A 26,020-nucleotide genomic window follows, 5' to 3' on the forward strand; every position below is an offset into this window, starting at 1 on the left:
TGAGAGCAATTACAAACTCCACTTCAGCTCCAGTGGTTGAGAAAATGAGGCTACTAGTACGAGGCAGGGGGAGCTGAAGAAACTGAGGCAGTAATTCAGAGACAGGATGCAGGTGCCGGGTTGCTGGAAGACCAGAAGAGGGCCACAGGCTGATTCTCCTAGACCTTCAAGGCGAAGATCCAAGAGTAGACCCGGAGGTGTGGCTCCCCTCCCCCATCAAGTTTCCTTCCCCAAAAGGACTGTAGTCCCCTTGCTCACTAGGAGCCACATGCCTCCTCATCCCAAGACTCCCCCAGTGACACAACCCCTAGCCATTTCAGGAGACTAAAAGTACAAAAACATATGAGCATAATAGATTCTTCTGCAGGCAAGTGATAGGAGCTGGAGGCTGGCTGCCTATCAGGTCAGCCTCCTGGGGTGTAGCTGGGGACAGTAAGGACACTCATTTTATTACACTTCTTTCCTTCCTATGTTTCTGTTTTTATATTTTCTTAGCAGCAACAGAACAGGAAGACAGTCTTGAGGTATTTTAAAGAGGTTTTTTTTTTTTTTCTTAAAAAAAATAATATAAAGTTATAAAAAGCGGCAGCAGCCTGGGGCCCGGATCTGGAGGGGAGGAGGTGCTGGCGGCTCCATTGCAGTGGGCAGGCACTTTCTCGTTAATGGGCTTTTGACTGCAGGAAGACAAGAGGCAAGAGACAGGGTCAGGCTAGGGGGTCTACCTGTCCTCCTATCCAGTGAACTATGTGGGCCATAAAAGCTAAGGTTCCACTTCCTCCTGCTGGTCTGTTGAGTAAAGCTAGGCACGGGGGAGGATAAATGCCTGCCCAGCAGAGGCAGTCTGGAGATCACCCATGCAAGCGGGGGACACAAACACACTCAAACCCTGGGCAACTGTCAACTTATTATTACTCTCATATGGGTGCCAAATGTGTTGGGATGCATCTGGTCAGTGCCTAAACCAGGAGGGCATCCCCTCTTCCCACCCAATTCATCCCTCCTGGCTAAGATCATATGTAAAGCTCAGAGCATGCTACTTCAGGGCTCCCATCAGAAGAAGCAAATAAATCTGGCTGCTGGCTTTACTGGAAACCCTGGAGAGTTTGCCTGACACCTGAAAACCTGGCAGTGGATACATGTGCAAGGTGGGCAGTCATGCATATGGGGACCTTGGGTGGTGTCCCTGTCCTTTCAGGCCCTAATGCCCGAACACAAAACCAACGAACAAGACCAGCCCACCCACCCTGTGCCCAGTGTGTTAGGCCACAGCTCTGGGACCCCAGCTCAACCCCACTGCCCAAACCTTTCTTATCAGAGCTCATGGAGTCCAACTTCCTTTCCTTCAGGGAACAGAGGTAGCTCCAGTTCCTGGAGTGAGGGCCACAGCCAATTCAGAAAGTGGCCCTTTAATTAAAGCAAAAGTTGGGGAAGGGGGAGAGGCAGAGGCAACATCTCCTTAGCCCAAGAGACAGGGCTGGGGAAGGGGAAGGCCCATCAAGCAAGAGCTGGGGTCACCTCTCCCTAGAGAAGATGGCCCAGGAGCTCTCAACTTCCCCAGTCTTCCCCTCCCTGCACAAATTTTTTACCTAGGCACCTCTTTCTGTCAGGTTCCTGCTGGGCACGCCAACCTCATCCATCCTGACCCTTCCCCGCCCCCGATCTTCAGGGAGCCGGGCTGGTACCTGCAGTGTAGAACACTTCTCCTCAAAGGCCAGGGCCGGACCCGGCTTCTTGCGGCGCACAGAGCAGGCCGCGTCAGCAGGGGCACCGGCCTGGCAGTGCTTGGCCTTCACTGGCCGGCAGTAAGTGGCCAGGTTTTTCCGCTTCTTGGCTACCTCCTCCTCAGAGAGGCAGTTGGTCGGCAGGGCCTTGGCCGCGTGTCCAGCCACCCCCTGGCTGTCCAGCTGAGAGGCCTTGACTGGCGTGGGGGGCTGATGAGGGGAACCCCGACAGTCTAGAGGCCCTGCCCTCTTCACTCTTGGCCCCACAGTCCCATTAAGCCCCAGGCCCAGAGCAGGTTTAGTCTTGGCTGCGAGGCCCCGGCATCCAGAGGGCTTGCCTTTTCCAGTGGGCTCCAGGATGCAAGTCCGTTTGAAAGTGGTGGGGCCGGGCGATAACTTTCGCTTTCGAGAAGGAGCCTCTACCTCAAGCCTGTCCTTGCCTTTGGATGACTTGCTGGCCTTGGAAGGTGGGAGCTTGCTGAACGACGGGGACGGCGTGTTGGCAGGCAGTGGTGAGGTGATGGCCTGGCTCCCGCCCATGCACTCCGCCTGACTACAGGCGGCTGCCACATTGGGGGAGCCTGCAGGGTAGCTGGGGACAAGGCTGTCCTTGGTGGGGGGCGTGGAGGCAGGGCAGGTGGGTCTTGGGGGTGGGCCTGGAAGGCGAGGGCTGCTGCCCGTAGGGGAGGGACTCAGGGGAGCAGATGGGAGGGAGCTGACAAGGTGGGATGGAGGCTCAGCCGCCGGTGGGATCTTCCTGTGGCAAAAAGAGAGCCCCACTGTGATGCCAAACAAGCCAGAGGGCATCCCTACCAATATACAACAGCCTTTCCGCCCCATGGAGAAATGACCCTGGTGGTGCTGCCATCTTCTGGGAGATGCTGGAACTGAGGAACACGGAGAAGGCCCAGGGACAGACAGAGATGGAACTAATATATAGATGCTTTAAGAATCGCACTGTAAATCTCAGGTTAGCCATCCCCTATCCCTACTTACCTAAAAGGTACTGGAAGTGACAGGTAAGAGTTGAGATCCACCCCCAGACGACCCATTCATGCCCGACCTTAGCCTAGCTCCAGGCCGCCAAGTTTCCCCACTTCCTCTTCATCCTACTTGGGGGTTTCCTGGCCAATAGCCAAGCCACGTCTCTAGGTATGTGTGAAGAATTAGGGCTTCTGAAGCCCATGAGTGCCTGGGACCCAGGGAGGGAAGTTCTGGGGCCGAGAGACTCACTTCCACATGTGGGAGCTGAGGTGCCGTTCCAGCATGGAGCTCAGGGCCGAGCAGAACCGGTCCAGCCGGCGGCTAAACACATAGCATCCTGGACTCACCAGCCGGCTCCCAAAGGTGCAGAACTGGAGGCAGAAGGAAGGTACATGGTTACCGGTGCCTGAAATACAGGGAGGGTATCTTCACACAGAATCGGACCTCCTTCCCACACTCTGGGCCAGGAGGGCTGCCCCCTCACCCCCACCCCCCTGGGTCCTTACCGCCTGTGGCCGAGGAGGCCGGTTTGCATAATGGCAGTCAGTGGGGAGGTGGAGTTCATCAGATGTCCCCTCCTCCTCACTCTCCTCACTGGAGGCCTGGGCCCCACCCCGGGGCAGGGGGAAGGGGAACAGGCCTGGATCCCCATCACCACCACAAGGGCCTTCATCATCCAACTCACTCTCAGAGGAAGCCCGGGACCTGGAAGGGCCAAAGGGGATGTGAGAGCAATGTGATAGACGTGGGTCAGGGGCAGGGGTGGGTTGTCTCTGAACCCGCCAAGCTCAAAAAGCCAGGGCAGACACCCTGTGGGCCATCAGACAAAGAGGAAGGGGGCCAGGGAGGGAGGGGACAGCAGAGCTCACGGAGTCATGAGCCGGAAAGATCAGGGGCCACAACTCCCAAGGGATTCTCTCCCCAGCCCCTTCACTTCCCAGGCCCTGCCTCCTCAGGGGGAAAATCTGCTCCAGATTCGCCTCCTCCAGAAAATCTTCTGAGTGTAACTGCACTCAGCTCGGGTCAACCCAGTCAATTTTCTCAACCCCCTTCTTGCATCACATATTCCTGTGAGCCTCTCTGTGAGCTGAGCCTGTGTTTCGTGTCTGCCCCTCGTGTTACAGGCAGAGATGGGTGTGTGTCTCCTTCGGCAAGGCAGGCTCTCCCCCGGGTCCAGCGCAGCCTCTGCACACGAAGGGGCCAGTGAATAAATACACGGAAGGACTGCCTCACCCAGGACCCTGACCCTTCTGGCTCCCCGATGATGACTTTTCGCCTGGTGGGAGCAGCTGGGAGAGTGTTTTTATCCTGGGTGTTGGATCGCTACAGAGAGGCAGGGGTATTGCAGTATGCCAGGTTAGCAGCGGGGGAATCACCTGCTTCCACACCACTGCCAGGTCTCCTCCCCCACATCAGGGTGGAGTGAGCAGCATCTTCCAGGACACCCCCGGGCCTATCTCCAGGGGTCCCTGACGGTGTGGGGCCAAGCGTCCCCAGGTCAGATGGGTGCTGGCTCCTGGACCTACCTGGGCAGTGCACAGTAGGGGTAAGTCGGCTTGGCACGAGCAGAGAAGGTGCCGCTGGGAGCAGCTGCTGCTGCCACAAGTTGGACTGAGGCGGGGGGCTCCTGGGAGGGGCGCTCGAGAGCTGCCTCCTTGCGCCCTGGGCTCTTCTCCTTGGGAGACTCCCCTTTGCGGGAATTGGCCTTCAGCTCTGCCACCAGCACGTCAAAGTCCTTGGCTCGGCCCTGGACCTCCCGGCGCTGGTGCACCGAGTGGATCTAGAATACAGCAGGGTGGAGGGTGGGGAGGGGGTGTGAGCTGAGCAGGGGAAGGGGAAGCAGTGTGTTCTGGCTTAGGCAAGCAGAGAGATTAGGGGGGGATCTGGGAGCCACCCCCCTGCCTGCTGTCCCTACCTTGGGCCCACTGGGGCAGCCCCTTCTCCCCATCCCTGGTCTGGGCTTAATCCCCATCCCTTGAGTTGGACCTTGGATAAGATCGCACTTCCTCTCCCTTCCCAGGGTCCATGTTCTCCCTCACCAAGCAGAGGGAGTAGAGCTTACCTTGCAGGTGAGAAGGCGGGTACAGATCTTTTTGGTCTCTGGATTTATTACCCCACACTGCCTGTTGAGGTCGCACTCCTTCCCTGTGGGGAAAGCAGGTCCCATGAACCCCACAGCCACTTAGAGGAGACCCAGGGGAAGGTCTGGCATCTTCATGCCAAAGGCCTGGGAAGAGCTGGGCCTAAGGCAGGAAAGCCTCTGGCTCTCAAGTCTGTGGCTGTAGCCTTCCAGACAAACTCCTCTGGGCATCAGCAGCATTCTGCTGGGCGTAAGAACCATCCCGTCCCCATTACCAGCCCAAGAATCCTTTGAAGGGCTCCAAGCCCCCAAAAGAGCAACATATACCAAGAAACATGAGCAGCCACAGGCATCTGGAATGCCAGGGAAACCAGCTATGGGAGGTTTCTGGTGCCCTGGATCTAGGTGAGAAAAAAGACAAAGGTCCATAGCCCAGGGTGAGGAACAGTACCTTCACCCTTGGGCACAGGCTCCCATAGCCTTAATCAGGACAGCTGGACTGAAGAGAATCTTCCAAGAAAGCAAGCAGGTCGAGTGAGTGCCCACATCAAGGGATGACCAGGGGTCCCTGTACCCCAGCAATCTGTGATGGCCAAGCCCCCTCTTCACTGACCCCCTCTCCATCAGACCCAAGGACAAAGTTGTCCAAAGGAGTCCCCACTCTACCTTCCTGACCCCCAAGACCATGACTACTCACGAGCCATCTTGCGGTGGGCTTTAGGGGGCAGCTTGGCCCCACCAGGCTCCTTTTCAGAAGGGCTGCTTTCAGTCCGGTGACTGGGACCCTCGCTGGGGGATATCTCGATGCTCTCTCTGCCAGGAAGTTCTTTAGAAGGGGATGCCATGGGATTTTTTCCAGGGGAGTCCTTGGTGAGGCCACCTGGCTGGCTGAGGAAAGCAGAGGGCGGTGCCACCCTGATTCCATGTCCATCGGGCTTCGGAAGACTGGACATCTTCTCCAGATTCACCACAGGCACGAAAAGGCTATACGTGGAGAGATGGTGTAGGCTGGGAGGTAGGGAGGTTGGGTCTGGGCCCCAGATTCTAGCCCAGGACCATCTCCTTTCCCAGAATTTGGGTGGGCTCCTGCAGGGGTGCAGAACTCGGGACAAGGGAATCCCATATTCCCTGGAGCAAGCGGAAGGTAGCTGCAGAGAGAGCTGGCTCCCTCCCACCATGAGCAGTGCCCATCGCCCCATGGCTGCTTCCATTTGTGTCAACCCCTCCTTGGGCTGTGTGGTCAGGGCTTGTTTCAGGGAGTCTCCAGCCTTTCCTTACCAGAGGTTGTCCTTCTGGGTCTTCTCAGGAGGCTGGTGGCCACGGCTGCGAGACCCCTGGCCCTTCTCCCTGGAGGAGGTTTTGGTAGAACCTGGGCCCCTACAAGCAGGGCCCTGCCCATTCACTACATGGCATTTCTGAGAGCTGGCAGGGGCTGGAGGTGGAGGTGGGGCCCGGGTGTAGAGCTTGCTGAGGGGCCCATGTCTTCTTTCTGTCGCAGGAGGAGGAGAGAGCAATCGAGGTGAGTGCTATTAACTGCCTCCTGCCTCATCCTCCTAACCCTGCTCACAGATTTATGATAGAGAATCTGCAGTTTCCAAATGTTAGGTTTTAGATTTGCTTCCTTCCCCTTTGAATCTGCACCTTCAAGACTGAAAATTCTAGGACTCTGCTTCCTGAACCTCTTAGCTCTTCCCAGATGCTAGAACTTTACTCCACCAGATGCTAGAAGTTTGCTTCAACAATAATCCCAACCAACCACAATGTCTGAAGCTCCACCCCACCCCACCTTCCTATTCACAAAGCCTCCCTCCATTACCCACGTGACCTCCCAACTGGCCCTGTCCTCAGAGTTCCAAGTTCCACCTTCCCCTGTTCCCTCTATCTCCTCCCTAGGGCTCCCCTCACCGCAGTGCTTCTGGAAAGCTTGAGGCTTCACCACTTGGCTGCAATGGTTACATACAACCAAATAGAAGTCGTCATGGGCAGGGCAGTGCCCGAAGATGGACATGTCTGCAACGACAGAAGCCCTTATCACTGGGGCTGGGGATGCCAGTGTTTCCCTGTAAGATCAGAGAAGAGACCCACCCACCACTCAGATGACACTTCCCCTCCCAGCTGATATAACAGGCTTTATGATGGATACTTCCAGAGTTCAATCTAACCAATCCCTAAGAATGCAAGCTTTCAGGTGAGAGAGCACCAAACACCAATGATTAGGATCTCCCTCAGTAAGTCACAGGAGCCAGAGGAAGAGGCTGACTCAGACCTATCAAAATGAGAATACCCAGACTGGCTGCTTCACCAGCTGCAGCCACCTCCTGGGTGGTGGTGGAAAAAGGAAAGGTGGTCCTGTCTGCCCTGAGCCCCAGCCCTAATGTGTGCCGACTCCCACCTTCTTTAATGAGGGTCATGGCATCCAACTTCTTCGGGTTTTTGTTACTCTCCTCCAACTCAGCCCCTGAAGGAGAAACACAGCTCAGAAGGACCACTCCCATCCCAGACGCCCACCTCCAACCCGACTAGGTGCTGTGGCCAAGCAGGAGGAAGCCCCTGCCTCTTGACAAGCACCCGGTGCTCAGGACCACCCAGAGAACCATTCAGTGGATCTTTCTCAAGTGGTCATTCTTCCTTCACCTGCTGCCTCTGGAATAAGCTGGCTCCACCTCGAGGATCCTTTCGTGTGGCTCCTTCACTCCAAGGTGCAGTTCAGGATCCCATCGCTGACTAGTTGGGTGACTGTGGGTACTTATCTCTTTTCTGGGCCTGCTTCCCCATGTAAAGGGGGAACAGTCCTTCACTTATTTTACTACAGATCCCTGAGGCCCTTCTTGACATTTCTCAGATGTGTTCTTTCTGCTTTTTTGTGGCATCCCAAACAGATACTCTCCCAGGTCCCCAACCTCAATTTTGTTTCACTTGGGTTGCCATGCCATTGTGAAAGTTACACCCAGTTGCTCAGGTCCTGCACTGACACGATAGCCATACAGCAGAGAAACTGCTATCTTGGGGCCCTTCAGCACCTTCAAAGTCCCCTTGGTCAGCTACACAAACCCTCTTCCTCTTAAGGGGGTTTGGGCAAGGGTTGCCCTTGTACCTCAGTTTCTGGGTTGATGACAAAAACATCTTAGCTATGCAAAGCAGCTCTTTCCCCATCCCCCTACCTTACTGCTCTCCCCTCCCTCCTCTACGCCCCCTCCCTGTCCCTTGGAAAAAAAAAATCAATTCTGAGTCACCAAACCCGTCTGATTCCATTTCCGGTTCTCAATGCACCCAGACCCTGACAATGGCCCCATCCTTGCCCACCCAGCATGGGGCAGTTCTAGGGTGGCCTCAGGCTCCCACTTAGGTCTGCTTCTGACACCTACTAACAGACTTACCCCTTTCTAGAATGAGAATACTGAGAGTCTTATATAATCTCCAGCTGTGAGGGGGGGGGGGGTAGGTATGCAAGAGACAAGGGGCAGCCCCCACTCTGAAGTCGGTTAAAATGCAGTAATGGACAGAACTGAGCTGGGAGTTGGATGTCTCAGAGGAGAACGAGTGTCATCAGAGACGGCTCCATGTGGTCTCCTCCTCCACCTCTTCTCACTTGCAAACTTCTTCAGGGGCGTGATGCCTGCTGTCACCCCAAAGGCCACGAGGCCAGATGCCCCCTGGGGCCCAGGAGACAAAGATCAGGAAAGGGGCTGTCAGCCTGCTCCACCAAAAGCACTCAGGGGCCTAGAGAAGGTGGGTGTCAGGGGAGAGAGCCCGGGAGGTAGGGCAAGAGGCCCGGGAAAGGACGAGGGGTTGGAGGCATGGATGGATGGACAGAAGGAGGGAGGAAGGGAGGATGGATAGATGGATGGACCGATGAACTAATGCGGAGGAGGCGGGGGTCCAGTGGCACTGCAGTCGACAGGCAAACGCCGAAAAGGAGCAGAAGGTGTGGGGCAGAAGGCGACGGAACAAGGGGGGTTGGGAGGGGGGCACAGAAGTGGGGTGCGTGGGAAACACGTGGAGGGGACTGTTGCGGATGGGGAAAGCCCGAGGCAGGTGCAGGAGGGGCGGAAGCTGGAGGACAGCAGGCAAGAAGAAACATAAAGGAAAGCAGATGTAGGGGCAGGTATTGGGCGACGGCAGAGACAGAGGTGGGCAGGGTGGGCTGCTGGCGGGGAGCCGGCGCTAGGACCCGGAGGCGCGAAGGTGGCGGAGAAGGCGGGCACTAGGACCCGGCGGGTCCTTTGTTTGGGGGGCCGGGGAGCCGGACGGCGGCTCCCGTCGGCAGCTCCCCTCTGCTGGCGGGGGCCCGGAGCGGGGGAGGGGAGACAGGGATGGGGTCTTCAGACTCTAGGGGAGCTTCACTCACCATCGGCCGCGGGCAGATCGGCCCGCTCCACCCACGAGCTCCAGCTCTGTCCCGCGAAGTCATCGAGACTCGGCACCCGCCGCTCCAGAGCGGCCATTGCTGCCGCCGCGCGTTCACGCACCGCCATCACCGCCGCGGACGCGCGCCCGCCCAGGCGCCGCCGCCGCGCGGCCCCCTCCCCTCATCCCCGCCGCGGGCACGCCTCCCCTCTCCCTCCCACCTTTCCAGCTCAGTTGCGCAAGTGCAGCACTGTTCGTCTGGCTCTCAGTCTCTCGCCCACATAGCTTTCTGGGAAATGTAGTCGGCTAGGTGGTGCTGTTGCCTACTGAACTTGCCGCGAGAGCCCCTCCAAAATGCATGATTGCGGGGGGAGAAAGAGACCAAAGCCTCAGGACCTCCTCTCTTAACCCTTGTGAACACATTCTTTCTGCTACCAGCCCCTCTCTTAAACTCACTGCACACAGACCCCAGTCCCAAACCTCTCTGCCCAAGATGCCCCTTTAAGCCGTGCCTCCGCCAGCTGGCTGGCTCCCTTTCTCGGCTGGCGGCCACGATCGACTTCGCTTCCCTGTAGATCGAATAGAGTAGGTGCAGGGAGGTGGGCGCTATGAATCAGAAGGGCAAAGGGAGGGGGTCTGTAGGATGTGCTGAAGGACACAGGGGTTGGAGTGGGGGAGAATCCTCAACTCTGGTGGTGTGTCTTTGTGGGAAACCCACGCTGCCCTGATGTAGAGCAGAGGGTTGGAATAGCGTTTTCTGGATTTGGTAGGACCTAGCTGAGCTGACCACGATCACCTGTCAGGATGACAGAAGGCTATCTGTGAGCCAGAGCCAGCCCCGGAACTGGGGTAGCCCCGAGGCTGCTGGTGTTTGCAGCATCTCTGGTGATGCGTCTCTCCCCTTCTGATAACTGCAATCGATGATCGATACCCTGTATTGCCTCTTCCCAAATCCTGGTTGGACCCTGACTCCATCCATCACTTTGGCTTCTTTTTCTAACGAATATTTTCTGTGCTGGCAGGGCTGCTACCAGAGCTTCATCATAGGGTGATTTCTCATCAGATATGTTATTTTCCTTGCTAAGGCCTAGAAAATATTGATACCTTAATCATCCACATCTTTCTCCTCAGCTGATAACGTTCTTTCTCACCTTCATACACTCAAGACACAAAAGCCTGTCCCCTACCCCATCACATCGGAAAAGAGATCCTAATTCTCTTTTCCCTTACACCTTACCCCGTATTCATTCTTTCATCTCAGGGGAAACCAAACTGGAGGCAAAGAAGTCAAGGTCTGTGACTTCAAGACCTCTGAGCGTCTTCTCATTTTCACCCAAGGAATGTTAAAGTACTTCAAGGATGATCTCTGATGGTAGAGCTTCTTAACCTGAAAGCCATAGATGATTCCTAGGAGACTGGCAAATCTGGTGACATTGAGCATAATTTTGTGCCCAAGTGTATTTTTCAAGGGAATATAAATGAAGCCTATGACTGTCTGTCAGAAGGGGCATAGAGGTGCAAGTTTGTAAGGTTAAGAGGGCAATGCATAAGGCCCTCAACTCCTGACAGGAAGCTAGATTAGGTCTCAAATGGTAGGAGAGCACAAATGGAAACAGCATTGTGGAAGCCACTATCTCCTGCCTTTTGAGTTTGCTCTAAATTTATTAATGAATTTCAGTTACTTTGGATTGAGGAGATGTCACCAGGCTGGGGTCTGCCAGGAACAACTCAGCCTTCAGACTCTTATCGCTGGGAGTGCAGAGTGGAGAGGAGTAGAATGATGTTTTGGTTGAAAATGCTGATATTTGTCCAAGAACTTAAAGCAAGGGGAGGAGGAAAAAAAATCCCCATAAGGGCTACATTCTTGGCTCCTTCATGGCAAATGCTTGAAGCACTGTTTATTCATATGTATAATGACAAGCACCAGAAAACAACATGCAACATTCTCCCCCCACCCCTGATCTGCAATCCCAGAAGAAGGACATCTATGACCATAATAGTGGAGGGAACTCGTGTTCAGAAAAGGTCCAAGGTGGGCATCCTGGCAGGGTCAGAATTTACTAGGGCAAAGGCAAGTGCCCCGCCAGCTGGCTTCCTCCCGGCAGCTGGAGAAACCAGACACCTTGTCCTATCTCAGGCCCCACTAGGCAAAGTGGTGATGCCAGCCCTGGTTGGAGGGAACATGAGTCCTCTGAGGACAGTCCAGCCCTCTAAAAGTAATGAGGTGAAGCAGCCTTTCCTTTTAGGATGGCCATGAAGAGAGAGGCCATAGCCTAGATCAAGGCTCTTCTGGCTGAGAACAAGCCAGCCACTTGAAGAGGATAAAAGAGCCTTCTTGGCCCAAGGGAGAGTTCTGGGCTAGGAGTCCTTGGTAGGAGTGTATACCTACCCACCCCCTTTCCCTAGCTGAAGGGCCAGTTAGTAACTTAGGCCCCCCAAATGAGAACACTTTATCCATCACATTTCAGATGAATTATAAATACGTACACAGAATGAAACATAGTTCCAGTAGAAGCTGCGCACAGACCCTCACAGGGGCCAACCTGAAGAACCATGAAGGAACCCCTTTGTTCTCTGAGGCTCTGGAGCTGCAGGCAAAGCTGTCCCACCTTGTCCTTGAGTAATCACAGGGACAGCTCAGGACAGAGAGAGGTTCAGACTTAGAAACACCCTCATCCCCATCTCCCAGCTTCCCTCCTCAAATCCTCTCCCCGAAAGCTAAAAAAACAAAATACCTAATTTTTCACTGAAGGACTCTGGGGCATTTGAAGATATAAATCTCACACTCCCCCATCAAGCGGGGAAACTCTGACCCAAAAGATTGGCCCAAAGTCAAAGGTCCTGCCACCCGGGTTCCCCGGTAATGCACATGCACTCTGGAGGGTGCTGAGGAAGGTGAGGAGGTTGGAGGGGTTGACTCAGTCCTGAGGAGAAACTGGCACAGGACACACCCACCTTTGGGATGACAAATGGGCTAACTGGCACTGGTTTGGAAAATGGCTGGATTCTGCCTTTGTCATTCTTCCCTGGGCAGCTCTATGGCCAGGGCAGACTGAAATGTTTTGAGTGGCATGGGAGGCAGGTGGCCCTTATCCAGTCAGCAGTGACTCCTGGGCCCTGGGGTCCAGAGAGGGACTGAAGGAGGTGTCAGGAAGAGGAGACACACCAAGGACAAATATGGAACTGGGTCCCGAAGTGAAGAAGCACCAATAGCATCGGCCTGCTCTGGACTGAGGTGGGGGTGAGGGGTGGGGGGATAGAGCCTGGAAAAAAATGAGGAGACAGAGGAGGAATGGAGGACAAAATGAGAGGGCATATTCTTTCATAAAGGTGAGAAGGAGAAATGTGAACCAGCATCCAGAGAAGGAGCAGGGAGGAGAAAAAAAAGAAGAGAGTGAAGGGGAAGTGGGCCCATCCATCCATGTCCCGGGGCTCTGGGGCAGCTTAGACTCGTGATGGTCCTTTTCCCTCCTTCTAGAGCCCCTAGCTGGCCCCACAGGAATGAAAGGAAGGCCTGAACAGACTCAGAAAGGGATCTTGAATGCTTCAGATCCAAGAGGCTGGGGAAAGGAGCTGGACAGAGAGGCAGGAGGTGGGGAGGGCTGAAACAGAGCCTCCTCACCCCCTCATCTTGTATCCCAAGTGTAAGACAAGCCCAAGAAGGAGGACAGGGAGAAAGGTAGAGTTTCTAGGGCAAGTAGGAGTTGAGAGTATTGGTGGAAAGTGCCCCAGCAGGGAGGGGTGGGAGAACTAAAGGAATAGAAAAAACTGATTTCCCAGCAAGTTTCCTGGCTACTGTTTGTTAAAGTTGCAACTCAGTTGCAATTGGGACCCTCTGGAAGGCTGTTTTCTAGGCAAGTCAGCCTCCTGGGTTCAAACATGATGGACTCTGTGGGCAAACAGGGGCCAGAGGAGCGAGTGGGGAACATACTGAGCTCAGACTGATGTCAGGTCAGTGCAGACATGGGGCCTTGATGACAGCCACTGAAGAGAGGTCACTAAACCACTGGTGGGCACTCCATGCAAGAGAGCAGGGAGAAGGCTGCCAACCAATTTCCCCTCCCCCCACATTTATTGAAGCTGGACAGATCGACAGAAGTGGCAGCAAGGAACCAGTCTCAGGTCTCCTGACCCCAGCCCTTGCCTGCAGCAGAGGCTGGTTCTCAGAGGCTGTGAGGGTACATGTAAGACCCCAAGGAAGATGCCTGGGTCCAGGCAGTAGACAAGAAGCACTGAGCTCCTGCCATCTGGGACTCCAGGAAGAGGAGGGATAGGAAGGCACTGGGAGGGCTGCCCAGGTTTCCGACAGCTGGTGCCTGCCCATCAGTGAAGACGTCTCAAAGCCCAGAATGATGGGGGAGGGAAGTTGGAGGAGAAGGAAGAGGGAGGTCCTGGAAGCCGGAGGTGGTTGAAGAGGTGCTGTTCTGTGCTGTTCTGTTCGGGAGTAGCTGGGGGCTGCTTACTGCTTCTCCACCGCTCCCTGCTCAGCTGCGCTCTCCGGGCTGGTGCCCTGACCCTGGTCCTGGCCCTGCCCATGCCACGGGGTCTCCTTGAACACAAACCAACAGTTCCCGGCCCACAGGAAGAAGTTGATAAAGCCGAAGAGCTGCAAAGACATGGTAGGGGGAGGAGGGAGGTCATGAGAATAGGAAGGAAGGCATTGTGGGAACAGGGAGGAGGGATGCCTGCATGAGGTTGAGGGAGGGAAGCACAGAGGGTTAGAAAGACTGAAAGACAGAGGACTGGGTGTAGGAGCACGGTTTAGGGCCATCACCCATTAAGGAGCTCTCTGATGAAGGTATCTAACTCTGTCTGTAGCATGCACCCAAATTGTGGCTTGGTCGCTGGGAGAATGTGATTCCTGGAGTGGAGCATCATGCAAAGCAGAGCAAAGAGCAAGGGCTCTCATGGTGCCTCGCCCAGCATCCTTGGGGCCTCCTGGGGTGGGCGGGGCCAGAGCTGTCCAAGGTGCTTCTTTCCTAGGGCAGCCACCCAGCTGGCTCTATCCAAATATTTACTCAAAATACTTAAAAAACTATCAGCAGGAAGTATTTAGGGGAGGTGTACAGATGTCTGCAATTAACTTTGAAATGCATTAACAATAAGATGGATTGATAGATGAACAGAGGCAGATAGATATGTGATAAAGCAAGTCTAGTAAAATGTTAATGGTACAGTCTAGTTGATTAGTGTGTGGGTGTTCATTGTAAAAATTCTTTCAACTTCACTGTACGTGAACATTTTTACAGTACAGTCTTGGGGGGGGGGCAGGGAGGTGGAACCTATCATCAAAATTCCAGCAAGGTCTAGAAAGCTCCCTGGTGTACCAGCCATTAAACCTTTCAGTTACTGGGCTTTGGGGATGTTTTGACCATTTTCAGGGAGAGATTTCCCTAAGTAAAAGTCTCTCAGTCGTGTCCGACTCTGCGACCCCATAGATATACAGTCCATGGAATTCTCCAGGCCAGAATACTGGAGTAGGTAGCCTTTCCCTTCTCCAGGGGATCTTCCCAACCCAGGGATCGAACCCAGGTCTCTATCTGGGGATGTTTAAGCCAAAGCTTTCCAGGGAAGGGCTGAGGTGGCTGGGATGACAGGGGTACATTTGCAAAACTCAAGGCCTTAGCTATTTACTAACTGATATAGAGATATTTTGATGTTCTAGCTAAGGTGGCCAATACATGCATATCAGCTGGACCCACCACTGCCCAAAACTCTTGTCCAGCCTGGAGCTCCTTCTCATGCACTCTGGGTCAGCTCCCAGCTTTGAGCCCCACCACAGCCCTAGGCGCCCTCTTCATGTGCTCGTCTGTGTATACACACATACACATAAAGAGACAGGAGGAGTGGGAGGTGGTCTCAACGAGCATGCCAGGAGGTGGGGAGAACGGGGGGAAATGGGAGGCAGAGGGCAGAAGAGGGAAGAAACGGGCGGTTGAGTGGCCCTTCCCAAATGTCCCTTGGGGTCAGCCAGAGGCCAGCAGCCAGCGTGAAGCAGAGGGGATGTGCTGGCTGCAGGTGCTGGGGATACCAGCTGTGAGGACACCCTCCCTGTTCTTCTCAGCCCCTACTGCTGTGACTGGCCTGGGCATCAGGGACAGTGCTGCCTCCCCCAGACCCCATCAGTGGCCACAACTCTCACCACGGAGATGTTGGCCAGTCCCATGGAGGGTGTGGCCCCGGCACTGCACACCGCTTCCTCTCCATGGCACACAGACATGGCGGCAGTCAGGCTGGATGGCCGTGTGGCCCCCTTGACATCAGTTAGGCCCTTGCCCCAGGCAGCTGCAGCTACCAGCCAAAAAAAGGTGAAGGAGACAGTCACACAGAAGTCCTGGGAGGAGCAGAGGGACAGGAAATACAGTCAGAAAGGAATCCATGATTCTGCACTTCTTTTCCTCTTGCCCTAACGCACTGTGATCCTGGGGTCCCAGGACAGCTGCCTCTTTTCATCCTACCCGACACCTGGAGGCTCAGGGAGCCTAGATCATTCTGGGGAATCTGCCATCAAGAGAATCCTGCCAGCCAGGGCTACCCTTGCCCATGCCCTCAGAACTGAGGTCAGGGAACAAGTCATCTATTGGTCAGTGTCATCCCCAAGCCCAAGCAGCCTAAACGCACCACGTTCCCCTGCCCCAGCCTTTGCTTTGATCACCATTGCTCAGTTACACCTGGTGGTAGAGTTAGGGCAGACTACAGGAGATAAGTTGGGATCCCCTAAGGCACCCTTTCCACCTTGCATGCCTAGGATAAGGAGAAAGCAAAGGGGAAATAGTATTAATAATAGCTAGCACTTATGGAGGCTAACTATATACTAGATGTTTTTATACCAGATATTTTATCCTTCCAAAACAGTGAGATAGTTATTGTTTTCTTTCCATTTTCTAGTCAAGGAAACTGACATTTAGAGAGGTTAAATAACTTGTCAAGAGCATATGGCTAGTAAGGGACAGTGCTGGGGTTTGAACCCAAGCAAATCTGACTCCAGAGCCTGCTTCCTGAAGCTGTTGTGCCTCCTGTGAGCAGAGCAAGTGATGGGAAGTCGGTAGACACAGAGCCCTGAGACATGGGCCTTCTACAGGCCCAAGGACCTGGCAGCCCCAGCACCCAAAGGGACCAACAGCAAAGAGCTGGCAGGGAGATCGAGGAGGTTCACCTGCGAGGGTCAGGGACCCAGGAAAGCTGCCATGCTTGTCCTCAGCCCAGGATGTACACTTCCTCAGTATCCCCTCCCCACCCCATCCCTCCTGGCTGTGCCCACTCACCACCAGTGGGAAGCGCCTATTTTCTGTATAGAGTTTGTGGAAACGCAGGTAGATGACGAGCGCAGCGATGGTGTAGAAGAAGGAAAAGATGCCCAGGGTCACGAAGAACTCAGCGGGGGCAGAGAAGTCTCCCATGAGGTGCATGGTCTTGGAGGTGGATTCATCGTCACAGAGGGGCATCTCATACTGGACCCGGTTCAACCTGCAGGTGGCATGAAGCCAACCCTGAGCTCAGGGTAATCCTCTCCCTGTGCAAGCAGCAGGCCCTCCCTGGCCCAGGGGTAGTCCTGCTCCAGTTCTCGCCCAAGGACTCTTGCAGAGCCGAGAAAGGGGCATGTAGGGAGGAAAGTTTGTGGAGGGAAACTTGGAGTCAAGACAGGAATTTCCCTGGAATTCTGGCCAAACTCTACCTCCCGCTCGGCCACCACCCCACATTCATCTACCCTGCCCAGACACGGTGACCCTGTATTCCCAAGTATCTCCAGGACCCTTTAAGTCATAACCACAATATATATAGTTCATCTATTTCTGTCAGCCAAACCATCAGGGGAATCAGCTTCATTCTGCCCCTGGGAAAGCACTGTGCCCAAGTTAAGATTGGAATTACCCGTTCTCAGACTTTAAGTCCCCCAGTGAGACTACATTAGACCAAAAACAAACACACTATTATGTGCAAGAGACAGCTGATCTAACTTGGATGCTGCTACTAGAAATTTCTGAAGAGGTGAGCCCTGTCCCTATTCTCCTCTGAACACTTGGGCTCCCCCCTCTCTAAGCTCCTAGATACCCAGGAAAGAGTATTCCCTTCTACCTCCTGGTCAAGGTGTGCCTCCTTGTATTCTGGTGGTACAGGTGAGTGTCCCCCTTCAGCTCTTTAGGATCTGAGTACTGAAAGGCTTCCTTACCTTCAAGGCAGGGAGGAGGCTATGGAGGGTAGAAGAGACTTGCCCAACTAGCCCAGACTCCTATAAGTCTCCACCCCACACAGTGGGGTTCTTTCTGTAGGAGCTGTCATTACCTGCTATTGGTTATTCATAGACTGGAACATTATTAAAACAAGGGTTTATCTGAGTTTCCCTTATATTTTTCTCTGGCTGCTGCTGCTGCTGCTAAGTCGCTTCAGTCGTGTTCAACTCTGTGTGACCCAGAGATGGCAGCCCACCAGGCTCCCTCGTCCCTGGGATTCTCCAGGCAAGAACATTGGAGTGGGTTGCCATTTCCTTCTCCAATGCATGAAAGAGAAAAGTGAAAGTGAAGTCGCTCAGTGGTGTCCGACTCATAGCAACCCCATGGACTGCAGCCCACCAGGATTCTCCGTCCGTGGGATTTTCCAGGCAAGAGTGCTGGAGTAGGGTGCCATTGCCTTCTCCTGTCTGAAATTCCTAAAGGGCAGGAAGGGCCTGTGCCTTGTAATTCTATTTGAAACTGGAGTGGCACACAACAAAAGGTCTTTAGGTTTCTGGAGGAGGAAAAGACCATGCAGGTCCTACCAATCCAATGAGAGAGGATGTGCTGGGTCAGAATCAGCTCATGCTCACCTGAAGGGATAGCCGAATGAAACAATGATGGCGCTCACATCCTTGGCTTCGTTGTTGCAGCGAACCGTTGCTCCTGTCTCCCCGCTGTAGGAGCCGCAGGACCCGAAGGCGAAAATAGCAAAGAGCTGAGAGAGAGTGAAGCCCGATTGAGAGTCAGAAGGTCTCAACTGGCCAAGATCTATCCCTCTGAACCACCCTCTCACTCCTAGCAGGTGCAGATATGGGATGGGGCCAAGTGAAAGTGAAAATGAAAGTCACTCAGTCATGTCTGACTCTTTGCGACCCCACAGACTATAGTCCACTAGGGTCCTCTGTCCATGGAATCTCCAGGCAAGAATACTGGAGTGGGTAGCCATTCCCAGGAGTCCCTTTAATCAAGTCCCTTCTGGCCAGGGACCCATGGCTTCTGCTGGTCTCCCAGCCTCAGGGTGCTCTGTTCACTGCACAGGATGCTGGACCAAATCACCAAATGCATAGGGTTGACTTTGACTGGTACCTGGGAGGGAAATGAAGAGGGAGAAATGGGCAGTTTCTAGGTCTCCCCACTGGATGTGACATTGGAGACCACAGATAGCCTCCTTAAGATGATGACTAACACAAAGCAATTTAGGCTTTGGAAACTTCTATCTCAAAGGTGCACTTGAATTTCCTCCCCAAGGGAGAGGCATTCTAGAAATTCCCCTGTGCCAACTGAGATCAGGCATGCATGGAATTCTTTCCATTTCTCCTTTGAAGGCATCATTCAATCTTGTCATTACCTTCTTGCTAACTTACAGTGACTTCCTGCCTCAGTGGAGATATAGCTGGAGGGGACCACTTCTGCCAAGCCTTCAGAGGGACCAAGGGGGCAGGGGCTGGGCTGCTGTCCCACGGTACCACCAGCTAACTTCTCTTCCCCTAAAGGCACCTTTCCTTCAGCAACAGTCCTGGCTGGGTTGCCGGCAGTCCTGGCTCAAACCCAGAAAAAAGTATCCTCCACTTGCCTTATCAGCCTTTGCTATTTCCCCAGTGGTGTTTCACTTTATAATCTGTTGATGCTGCCATTTCTCGGTGTTGAGAACCAAAGGCATTTCAGATTACTTGAATTGTTTTCCTCTTCACCTTTCATCACATGTTACTAAACCTCCTATCTTGAATGAAATGGAATTTCCTCATCCTACAATTTTCTAATTTCTTCCTGGGGACACACACTTTGGTTAGAAAAGAAGGTGAGAAATTGGAATTTCTTATTCTCCCACATCATCTGTTGAGGCCCCATTTCCTGTGTTCTTACCACTGGCTTGTGCATGATATAATCCTTTGTGTTAAGCAGTGAGCTTACTCTGTTAATTGTTCACTTTTTGTATGTTTCTTTGTGATTCAGTATCTCAGACATGAATTACCTAGAAGACAGCTAATTCACATCCCAACCCTGCATCCAGAGTTGATAGAATAGTGTTGTGTGCATGGTATCTTGCTAATGCTCGATAGTGTTGTGGAAGGAAAAGAGAACTGGGTTAGGAGTCTGGAAATCTGGGTCCTAGTCCTGGTCCTGTCACTAATGAGCCAGTAACCTCTAACAAGCCATTCTGGTCTCTGCATCTCAGTTTCCTCATCTGTAAAACGAGAGGTTTGGAGCAGGCCATCCCAAGGCCTTTCCAGCTCTGTGGTTCTCTCACCCTGAGGGTAGCTCTCTCCATGTGTTCTTGGCTGGGTTTGCCAGCAGCTGCGCTCTGGCCCTGGGTGGTGTCCGGTGCCACTGCCCCATCTTGCATCGCCTGGCCTGGCAGATCTTCTCCAGGCTGGAGCCACTGACCCCTCTCTAAAGGTCATAATGGGTACCTCTCTGTTTCTAGGAGGTTTAATTCGAACAAACAAGAATTGTCTCCATCTTAACACTCCTCCAGGAAAGGAGATAGTATAATCTCTCTCCAGTGCCTGAATAACCTCCTGATCTGACTTAAACTACAGAGGCCACAGTAGAACCCTGTTTGCTCATCTTCTTGACAGAACTGAAGAGAAGTCACTCAAAACCTCTGCATCATTACCTTTACATACTCCAAGTTGCCTCCCTGGCATAACCGTGGCACTCTTCTAGCTCATCCTCATAAGGATTCTCTAATCTTTTGTCAGCTCTGTGGTTCTGAGTCCTCATGGAAGTTTCTTTGTTCCTCTTAGCTTCTGGTGTCCAGAACTGGACACAATTAGGATGTACCATTCTAGGAAGGGCAGACAGTTGGATATATTTTTACTGTTGGCAGTTAGTGAGTGGCTCTGTATAGGTCCCCCCTAAAAGTTGGCACTTCTCACCTAGGGCAATGAACAGTTAGTTATAGAGCTTCTGTTTTACCAGCACTCTCTTGACTGGCACTCCTGACCAGCTACAGAAAGATGTCATTTATTGAGCATCTATTATGTCCCAGGCATTGTTCTAGGCAATATGACTTATTAGTAAACAAAAAAGAAAAACAAAATCTGTCTTCATGGAGCTTGTACCCTAGAGCTTCACTATCCACTATGGTAGCAATTAGCCAAATGTGGCTATTTACATTTAAATTAATTAAAATTAAATAACATTTAAGATTCAGTGGCTCGGTCACACTATCCACATTTCAAGTGCTCACTAGCCACATGTGACTAGCAGGTTCCATACTGAACCACACAGATTATAGAACTTTTCCATCATTGCAGAAAGTTCTGCTATGTCCAGAAGACAGGCTTGAGGTTCTAAAAATCCTGAACCCTGCTTTATGATTCCTCCATGGGCAAAATACACCCATAGTAACATTAGTATTAACTGTATTCTCTTCTATTCTGATTCTTTGAAAGTCAGGAGTCTCTAAACAACTTATATAATTTTATTAACCAGAATATATGGTTAAATCAGAACAACACAGTCAGAAGGTGTCAGATAACAGATGACAGTTTGCTATTAAGTGAACGGACAGTGGAATCTCAGGAAAATCTCTCAGGTTCACAGAACAGCAGAGCAAAAAGGATCTCAGAGATTATCAGGCGCAACAGTCTCATTTCATAGAGGTGGAAACTGAAGTCCCAAAAGATTAAGTGACTTTCCCAAGGTCACATTTAGCCAATGTGAGAGCCAAGCTTAGAATTCACAACTCCTGATTGCCAGTTCACTGCTCTTTCTATGTCATCCATTCATTAATCAACAAAGAGTTATCGAGTATCTACTTTGTGCCAGACGCTGCAGAATCCAAGATGAATAAGACCAGTACCTGCTCTCAAGAGTTTGCATCCAGAAAGGAGTCATGCTCAAATAACAGCCAAAACATAACCCAGGATCACAGAATTATGAAGGCTGAAAAAAGAGATCTCCACTCTGTGCAGGGAGGATTGCAAAGAGGGAGGAAGTAGCTGTGCACCTTGGGATGCAGGAGCAGAGAAAGATGCTTTCCTAGCTCCTTCCACCTTTCTGCACCAGATATGCTTTTTTCCTGAACTGTGTCAGGGGACTGAGCCACAGGGAAGAGTGCAGAAGACCAGTAATCACCCCTGTTACTAGGCACCAAGCTGGTCATGAAGAACAGAAGCCAAGGAAAGATGGAGACCCTGAGACAAGGGGCATCTCCGGGGCTCTGATACCAACTAGCCTTCTTCCTCATGGACCTGCATTGCTGGGAACAGCAGTGGCCATACTCTCCTCCTCCTCCTCTTCCTCTTTCTCCTGCCTCTGCATCTCTTTTGGAAAGATGTAAGAATAACCTTGCTAGTTTAAGGATGAGGCTCCACTTTGGTGCTGACTTGCTTTTTGGTGATAACCTTTGTCAGTCCTGAGAACACTAACATTTCCACTTAGCGCAGAGCACAAGGAAGACAAGTTCTCCCCCAAAGCCTATTCCCACAGTCATCTCATTGGTTGTTACAGACTCTGATGGTGTGCTTTTGAATTCTCCATATTTATTGAAATACCTTATTTTCACTACCGAGACCCCAGAGCCAAATAAGTGACTTTGGTACCTCAAAGGTGAGTTACTGATCAAGGGCATGCCCAGTTAAAAATAATACGACATTATCGGAACAGTGGGCTTCCCTTGTAAGAATCCGCTTGCAAAGCAGGAGACCTGGGTTCGATCCCTGGGTGGGAAGATCCCCTGGAGAAGGGAAAGGTTACCAACTCCAGTATTCTGGCCTAGAGAATTCCATGGACTATACCCATGGGGTTGCAAAGAGTTGGACATGACTGAGCAACTTTCGCTTTCATTTTCATTGGAACACTGACTGAATAATCCAAGCGATTCATACCTTACCCTCAGAGGGGGCTAAAGAGGAGAAGGAGGATAAGGAGAAAAAGGGGGCAACAGAGGTAGAGATGGTTGGATTGCATCACTGATTCAATGGACATGAGTTTGAGCAAACTCCAGGAGATGGTGAAGGACAGGGAAGCCTGGCTTGATACAGTCCATGGGATCACAAAGAGTTGGACACAACTTAGCTAATGAACAAGAACAGAGTAGGGATTTGGCAGTAACATCTAAATGATCTTACCAAAGGACAAGTCTAGCTGACAGTCTGCATAAGGGGGAAAGTCAGGAAGAATGAGAGGTCTGGGAACCAATACTTATTGAATACCTCTTGGATTGCCAGGCTCACCATGGTCTTCTCAGATGCTCCAATGCTTTACAGATATTGCTTTCTGTAATCTTTCCAGAGAGCTCATGAGATGTATCTTACCCTCATTTACAGATAAGAAACTTAGACCCACGAAGATTTCATCACTTACCCCAGCTTCCATAGCTAGAAAGCTGAGAAAAACTAGTTCTCTAATAATTGGTATATGCCCATGTTCTTTGCCTAGCTTACTGTAGACTCAGTGAGACCCCAGAACTGAAATTGAGGTGAGATTAGTTCATGTTAAAAATTTTTAAATATACGCTAATAGAAGAATAACATTACTTTATCTCACCAGGATTCCAGTAAAAGCTTTGCTTTTTTGGTAATAGTGACAACAGAGTTTTCAGTTATCATTACAATAACTGCAAGCTTTGTCTGTGGTGTTTTTTTCCCTTTGTCGAGACAGGACTATTTGATCCCTCCAAGCAGGAAATATGCAAAAAGTCCCAAATGATATTTTCACTGTCATTTTGGTGCTGGTTCCTGGGGCCAGTTCCTGTGTTCACCTGGAGAGACTCAGGGCAAGTGAAACTCACTTTGAATTCAGGTTACCAGGTTGGCAGTAAAAGAAAAGCATATCTCTTTATGAGGCTACCCTTTGAATGAAAGCTGAGTTCAGAGCCTAGCCATGGACTCCTGGATTGAGTATTATGAGAGAAAAGCATAACTTCCTCTCTAAGAAACTGAGGATCTTAAAAGTCAAACAGGTTTTAACTCTTAGGGATCAGAGCTGACTGTGGACGAGACCAGGCATTGCTTTGTGCAGCCTTAAAGAAATGTTATGGGTGTTGGCTGGGGGAGGTTTGGGAAAAGGATAGAAAGGTTGAAGAAAGAAGCCTTTCAGAATCCGCCCCCCATGGAGGATGATTCCGTGGTCTAATAACCTCATTGTTTTCCTCATCCCTTGACAGTCTTTCTCAAATTTCCCTTAGATCCAATTGTCTAGTTTAATGATAAAACCATACTGTTTTATTTCCGGTTCTGCTCCTCTGGATTGCTCATAATGGCTTCCCAGCTCTGGATAGCAGACACATAGAGCCTTAAGATCACTCTTCCATGGCCCCCTCAGATACTCAAGGGGTGCGTCAGAGCAGGGAAGTGAGGAGAGGTGAAAGAGCTCAGTCAGCAGTCATTCCAAATGCTCTTGAGGCAGTAGGGAGAGTGGAAAGTCCCCACTAGGTCCCAGAGTTTGCACTTGGGAGCTCCCCAGGCTGGCCTGTAGCCCCAGTCAGGGTCTCAGATATGGGAAGATAACCCCAAATGCACTATTGCTTACAAATTCCAGATCTGATGATTCTCATCCAAAGGACGATTTACGAATCAGTGACACAGTGTTAACTCCTGTCTCCAGCGAGTTAAAAGCCCTTTAGAACTCAATCCTCCTCAGTATTAATGGTAACTTATTCCCCAGCTGAATTTTGTGCTGAAAGCATATTAATTAAGTTATTCACACACCATTTGGTGTGCGGATTGTCTAACAAATCTCTTCTGTGATAGTGCGCTAAATGCTCCCGACAGGTCTTTATAATTTGAAAGAGTGACTGCACCTGTCCAGGATCCTAATTTATACACTGGGACAGACAGAGAACATGCTAAGGTCTCAAAGTACCAGTCAGGCAGGAGAAGATGGTGTTTCCCCTATACCACTACAGGGAAACTGAGGCCCTGGGCAAATGATTTCTTCAAGGCCACAGAATAAGTCTAATCAGGGTAATGTTCTGGCATGCCAACCCATTTAGAGCAGAAAGGGACTCTAGGGACGGTCTGATCAACATTTGATTAATACTGGAAACTGAAGCCCAAAGAAGAGATTTTTGCCAAGGTCAAGTAGATAGAAAAAGCAGGTCCAGGTCTGTATCCTAAGGCCCCAGCTTTCCAGCTCAATGTTCTATCTTAGTCTGTTGCTGCTACTGCTGCTATGTCACTTCAGTCGTGTCTGACTCTGTGAGACCCCATAGACGGCAGCCCACCAGGCTCCACCGTCCCTGGGATTCTCCAGGCAAGAGTACTGGAGTGGGTTGCCATTGCCTTCTTCATATCTTAGTCTACAAGGCACGTTTTGGCTGACTTTTATTGTCTTATTTTTCTTTTCTTTATTTCATCCTAGGGTCATGAAATCCATTCATTCATTCACGCACTTGCTCCCGCAGTTACAGCAACGCAGATTACTCGTGATATCAACAGAGCAGGCCTGCCAGCCAGGACCCTGTCCCTTGAGTCCACCTCCAGGTCTGGGGACAGGATGGTACCCGTCGCCTGCCTCCTTCCCTCCTCTGCCCTCCGCAGCTTTCCTCGTCCCCCTTGTCCTCTTCCCCCCTCCCGCCACCCAGGAGTGGTATGTGCAGGATCAGAGTTCTGGAAAGGTTACACCCGGGTCCTCTCGCCCGGGTGAAATGTGAGCGCCCTGGGCAAAAGCTCCTTGCACATAGAAGGACTGAATCCGGGACTCCGCATGCCTCATTCCTCACCCTCCTGCCACCAAGTGCTGGAGAAGCAACCCCAGCCCACCCCTCCCCCGCCCACCTGTCGCCGCCCCCCACCCTTCCGCCCGGCCAGCCGCAGCACCTCCCCACCCTACCCCCCAACTCCGGCCACATTGCTTAGGGTCAGCGTCACAGCCCAGGCTCCCGAAATAGCCCTCGGCTGGGGCTGCAACTCACCCACTGGAGAACTTTGATGAAGCCCAGCGGCTCCTCCAGCCGCCGCCAGCGCAGCCCCACGAGCAGGCGGTCCACCTGCAGAGACACAGCCCGCCCGGGGTCAGGGCGGTGGAGGACCAGCGAGGGCGCTGCCCTCTTTCTCCCACTCACATGCAGGAGAAGGGGCGGAATAAGGGTCGGCCCGACACCCGGGTAGAGGACGAGAGGCGAGAGGGAGCCTCAGGGGCGTGAGGGGAGTACCTGCTGGCGCGGCGACTTGTCCGCGGTGCGGCTGGAGCTCTCCGTCGAGGACATGCTGGCGCAGCGGGGCCGGGGCGCGGCGCGGGGGCTGCGGGGGCTGCGGGGACTGTGGTGGGGCTGAGGGCTGCTGACCCGCGGCGCGGGAAGCGGGCGGTACTGGAGCTGGAGCGGCCGTCGGCCGCCCGGGATCCAGGCTGGCTGGGTGAGTCGCGGGGGGCGCTGCTGCTCGCGCTCTCCGAGGCCGCGGCCGCCGCTGTGCCCAGCCGGCTGCAGAAAGCCCCCGAGTCCAATTCAAACTTCTGTCAAACTCGCGAACCAACTTGGCAGCCGAGTCACGTGGCGCCCGCTCGCGAGCCGTCCTCCCGCCCCCTTAACTCCCGGGTCCCTGCCCGCGGGACGCCTTAAAGGGACCTGTGGCCTCTGCGGGCAGTTCGGCCGCGAGGGGGCTCCGGTTCTTTGCCAGAACCTCCAGGGGTCAGCGAGACACCGCGGCCACCCCGACCCACAACCCAAGTGGGGAACTGGCCCGGGGCGCTGGCAGTCACCGGCTCCCAAGTTTATCTTTCCCAGC

At 52.7% G+C, this 26,020-nt stretch overlaps 2 protein-coding genes across 3 annotated transcripts; both read right to left on the reverse strand.

The window, feature by feature from the left end:
- Positions 1 to 560: 560 nt before the first annotated feature.
- Positions 561 to 10,717, reverse strand: ATXN7L2 (ataxin 7 like 2). 2 transcript variants are annotated; one of them, XM_055584831.1, is made up of 12 exons: positions 9,134 to 10,717; positions 7,178 to 7,243; positions 6,691 to 6,795; positions 6,064 to 6,274; positions 5,483 to 5,769; positions 4,768 to 4,850; positions 4,232 to 4,485; positions 3,212 to 3,410; positions 2,955 to 3,076; positions 1,683 to 2,478; positions 1,304 to 1,368; positions 561 to 674 (listed from the first exon to the last, which is right to left on the reverse strand). In XM_055584831.1, exons 1-11 carry the CDS (start codon positions 9,258 to 9,260, stop codon positions 1,312 to 1,314), a joined length of 2,307 nt encoding a protein of 768 aa, XP_055440806.1. In that variant the 5' UTR covers positions 9,261 to 10,717; the 3' UTR covers positions 561 to 674; positions 1,304 to 1,311. The 2 variants fall into 2 exon arrangements, with proteins under 2 accessions (XP_055440806.1, XP_055440805.1); XM_055584830.1 differs by having other exon boundaries at positions 1,304 to 1,404.
- A 297-nt stretch (positions 10,718 to 11,014) lies between these two features.
- SYPL2 (synaptophysin like 2) lies at positions 11,015 to 25,775 on the reverse strand. Its single transcript, XM_055584838.1, has 6 exons — positions 25,450 to 25,775; positions 25,210 to 25,284; positions 17,936 to 18,060; positions 16,398 to 16,599; positions 15,275 to 15,466; positions 11,015 to 13,738 (listed from the first exon to the last, which is right to left on the reverse strand). Exons 1-6 carry the CDS (start codon positions 25,501 to 25,503, stop codon positions 13,592 to 13,594), a joined length of 795 nt encoding a protein of 264 aa, XP_055440813.1. The 5' UTR covers positions 25,504 to 25,775; the 3' UTR covers positions 11,015 to 13,591.
- Positions 25,776 to 26,020: the final 245 nt, after the last annotated feature.

This window comes from Bubalus kerabau, chromosome 6, assembly GCF_029407905.1.
Source record: "Bubalus kerabau isolate K-KA32 ecotype Philippines breed swamp buffalo chromosome 6, PCC_UOA_SB_1v2, whole genome shotgun sequence".
NCBI classification, from domain to species: Eukaryota; Metazoa; Chordata; class Mammalia; order Artiodactyla; family Bovidae; genus Bubalus; species Bubalus kerabau.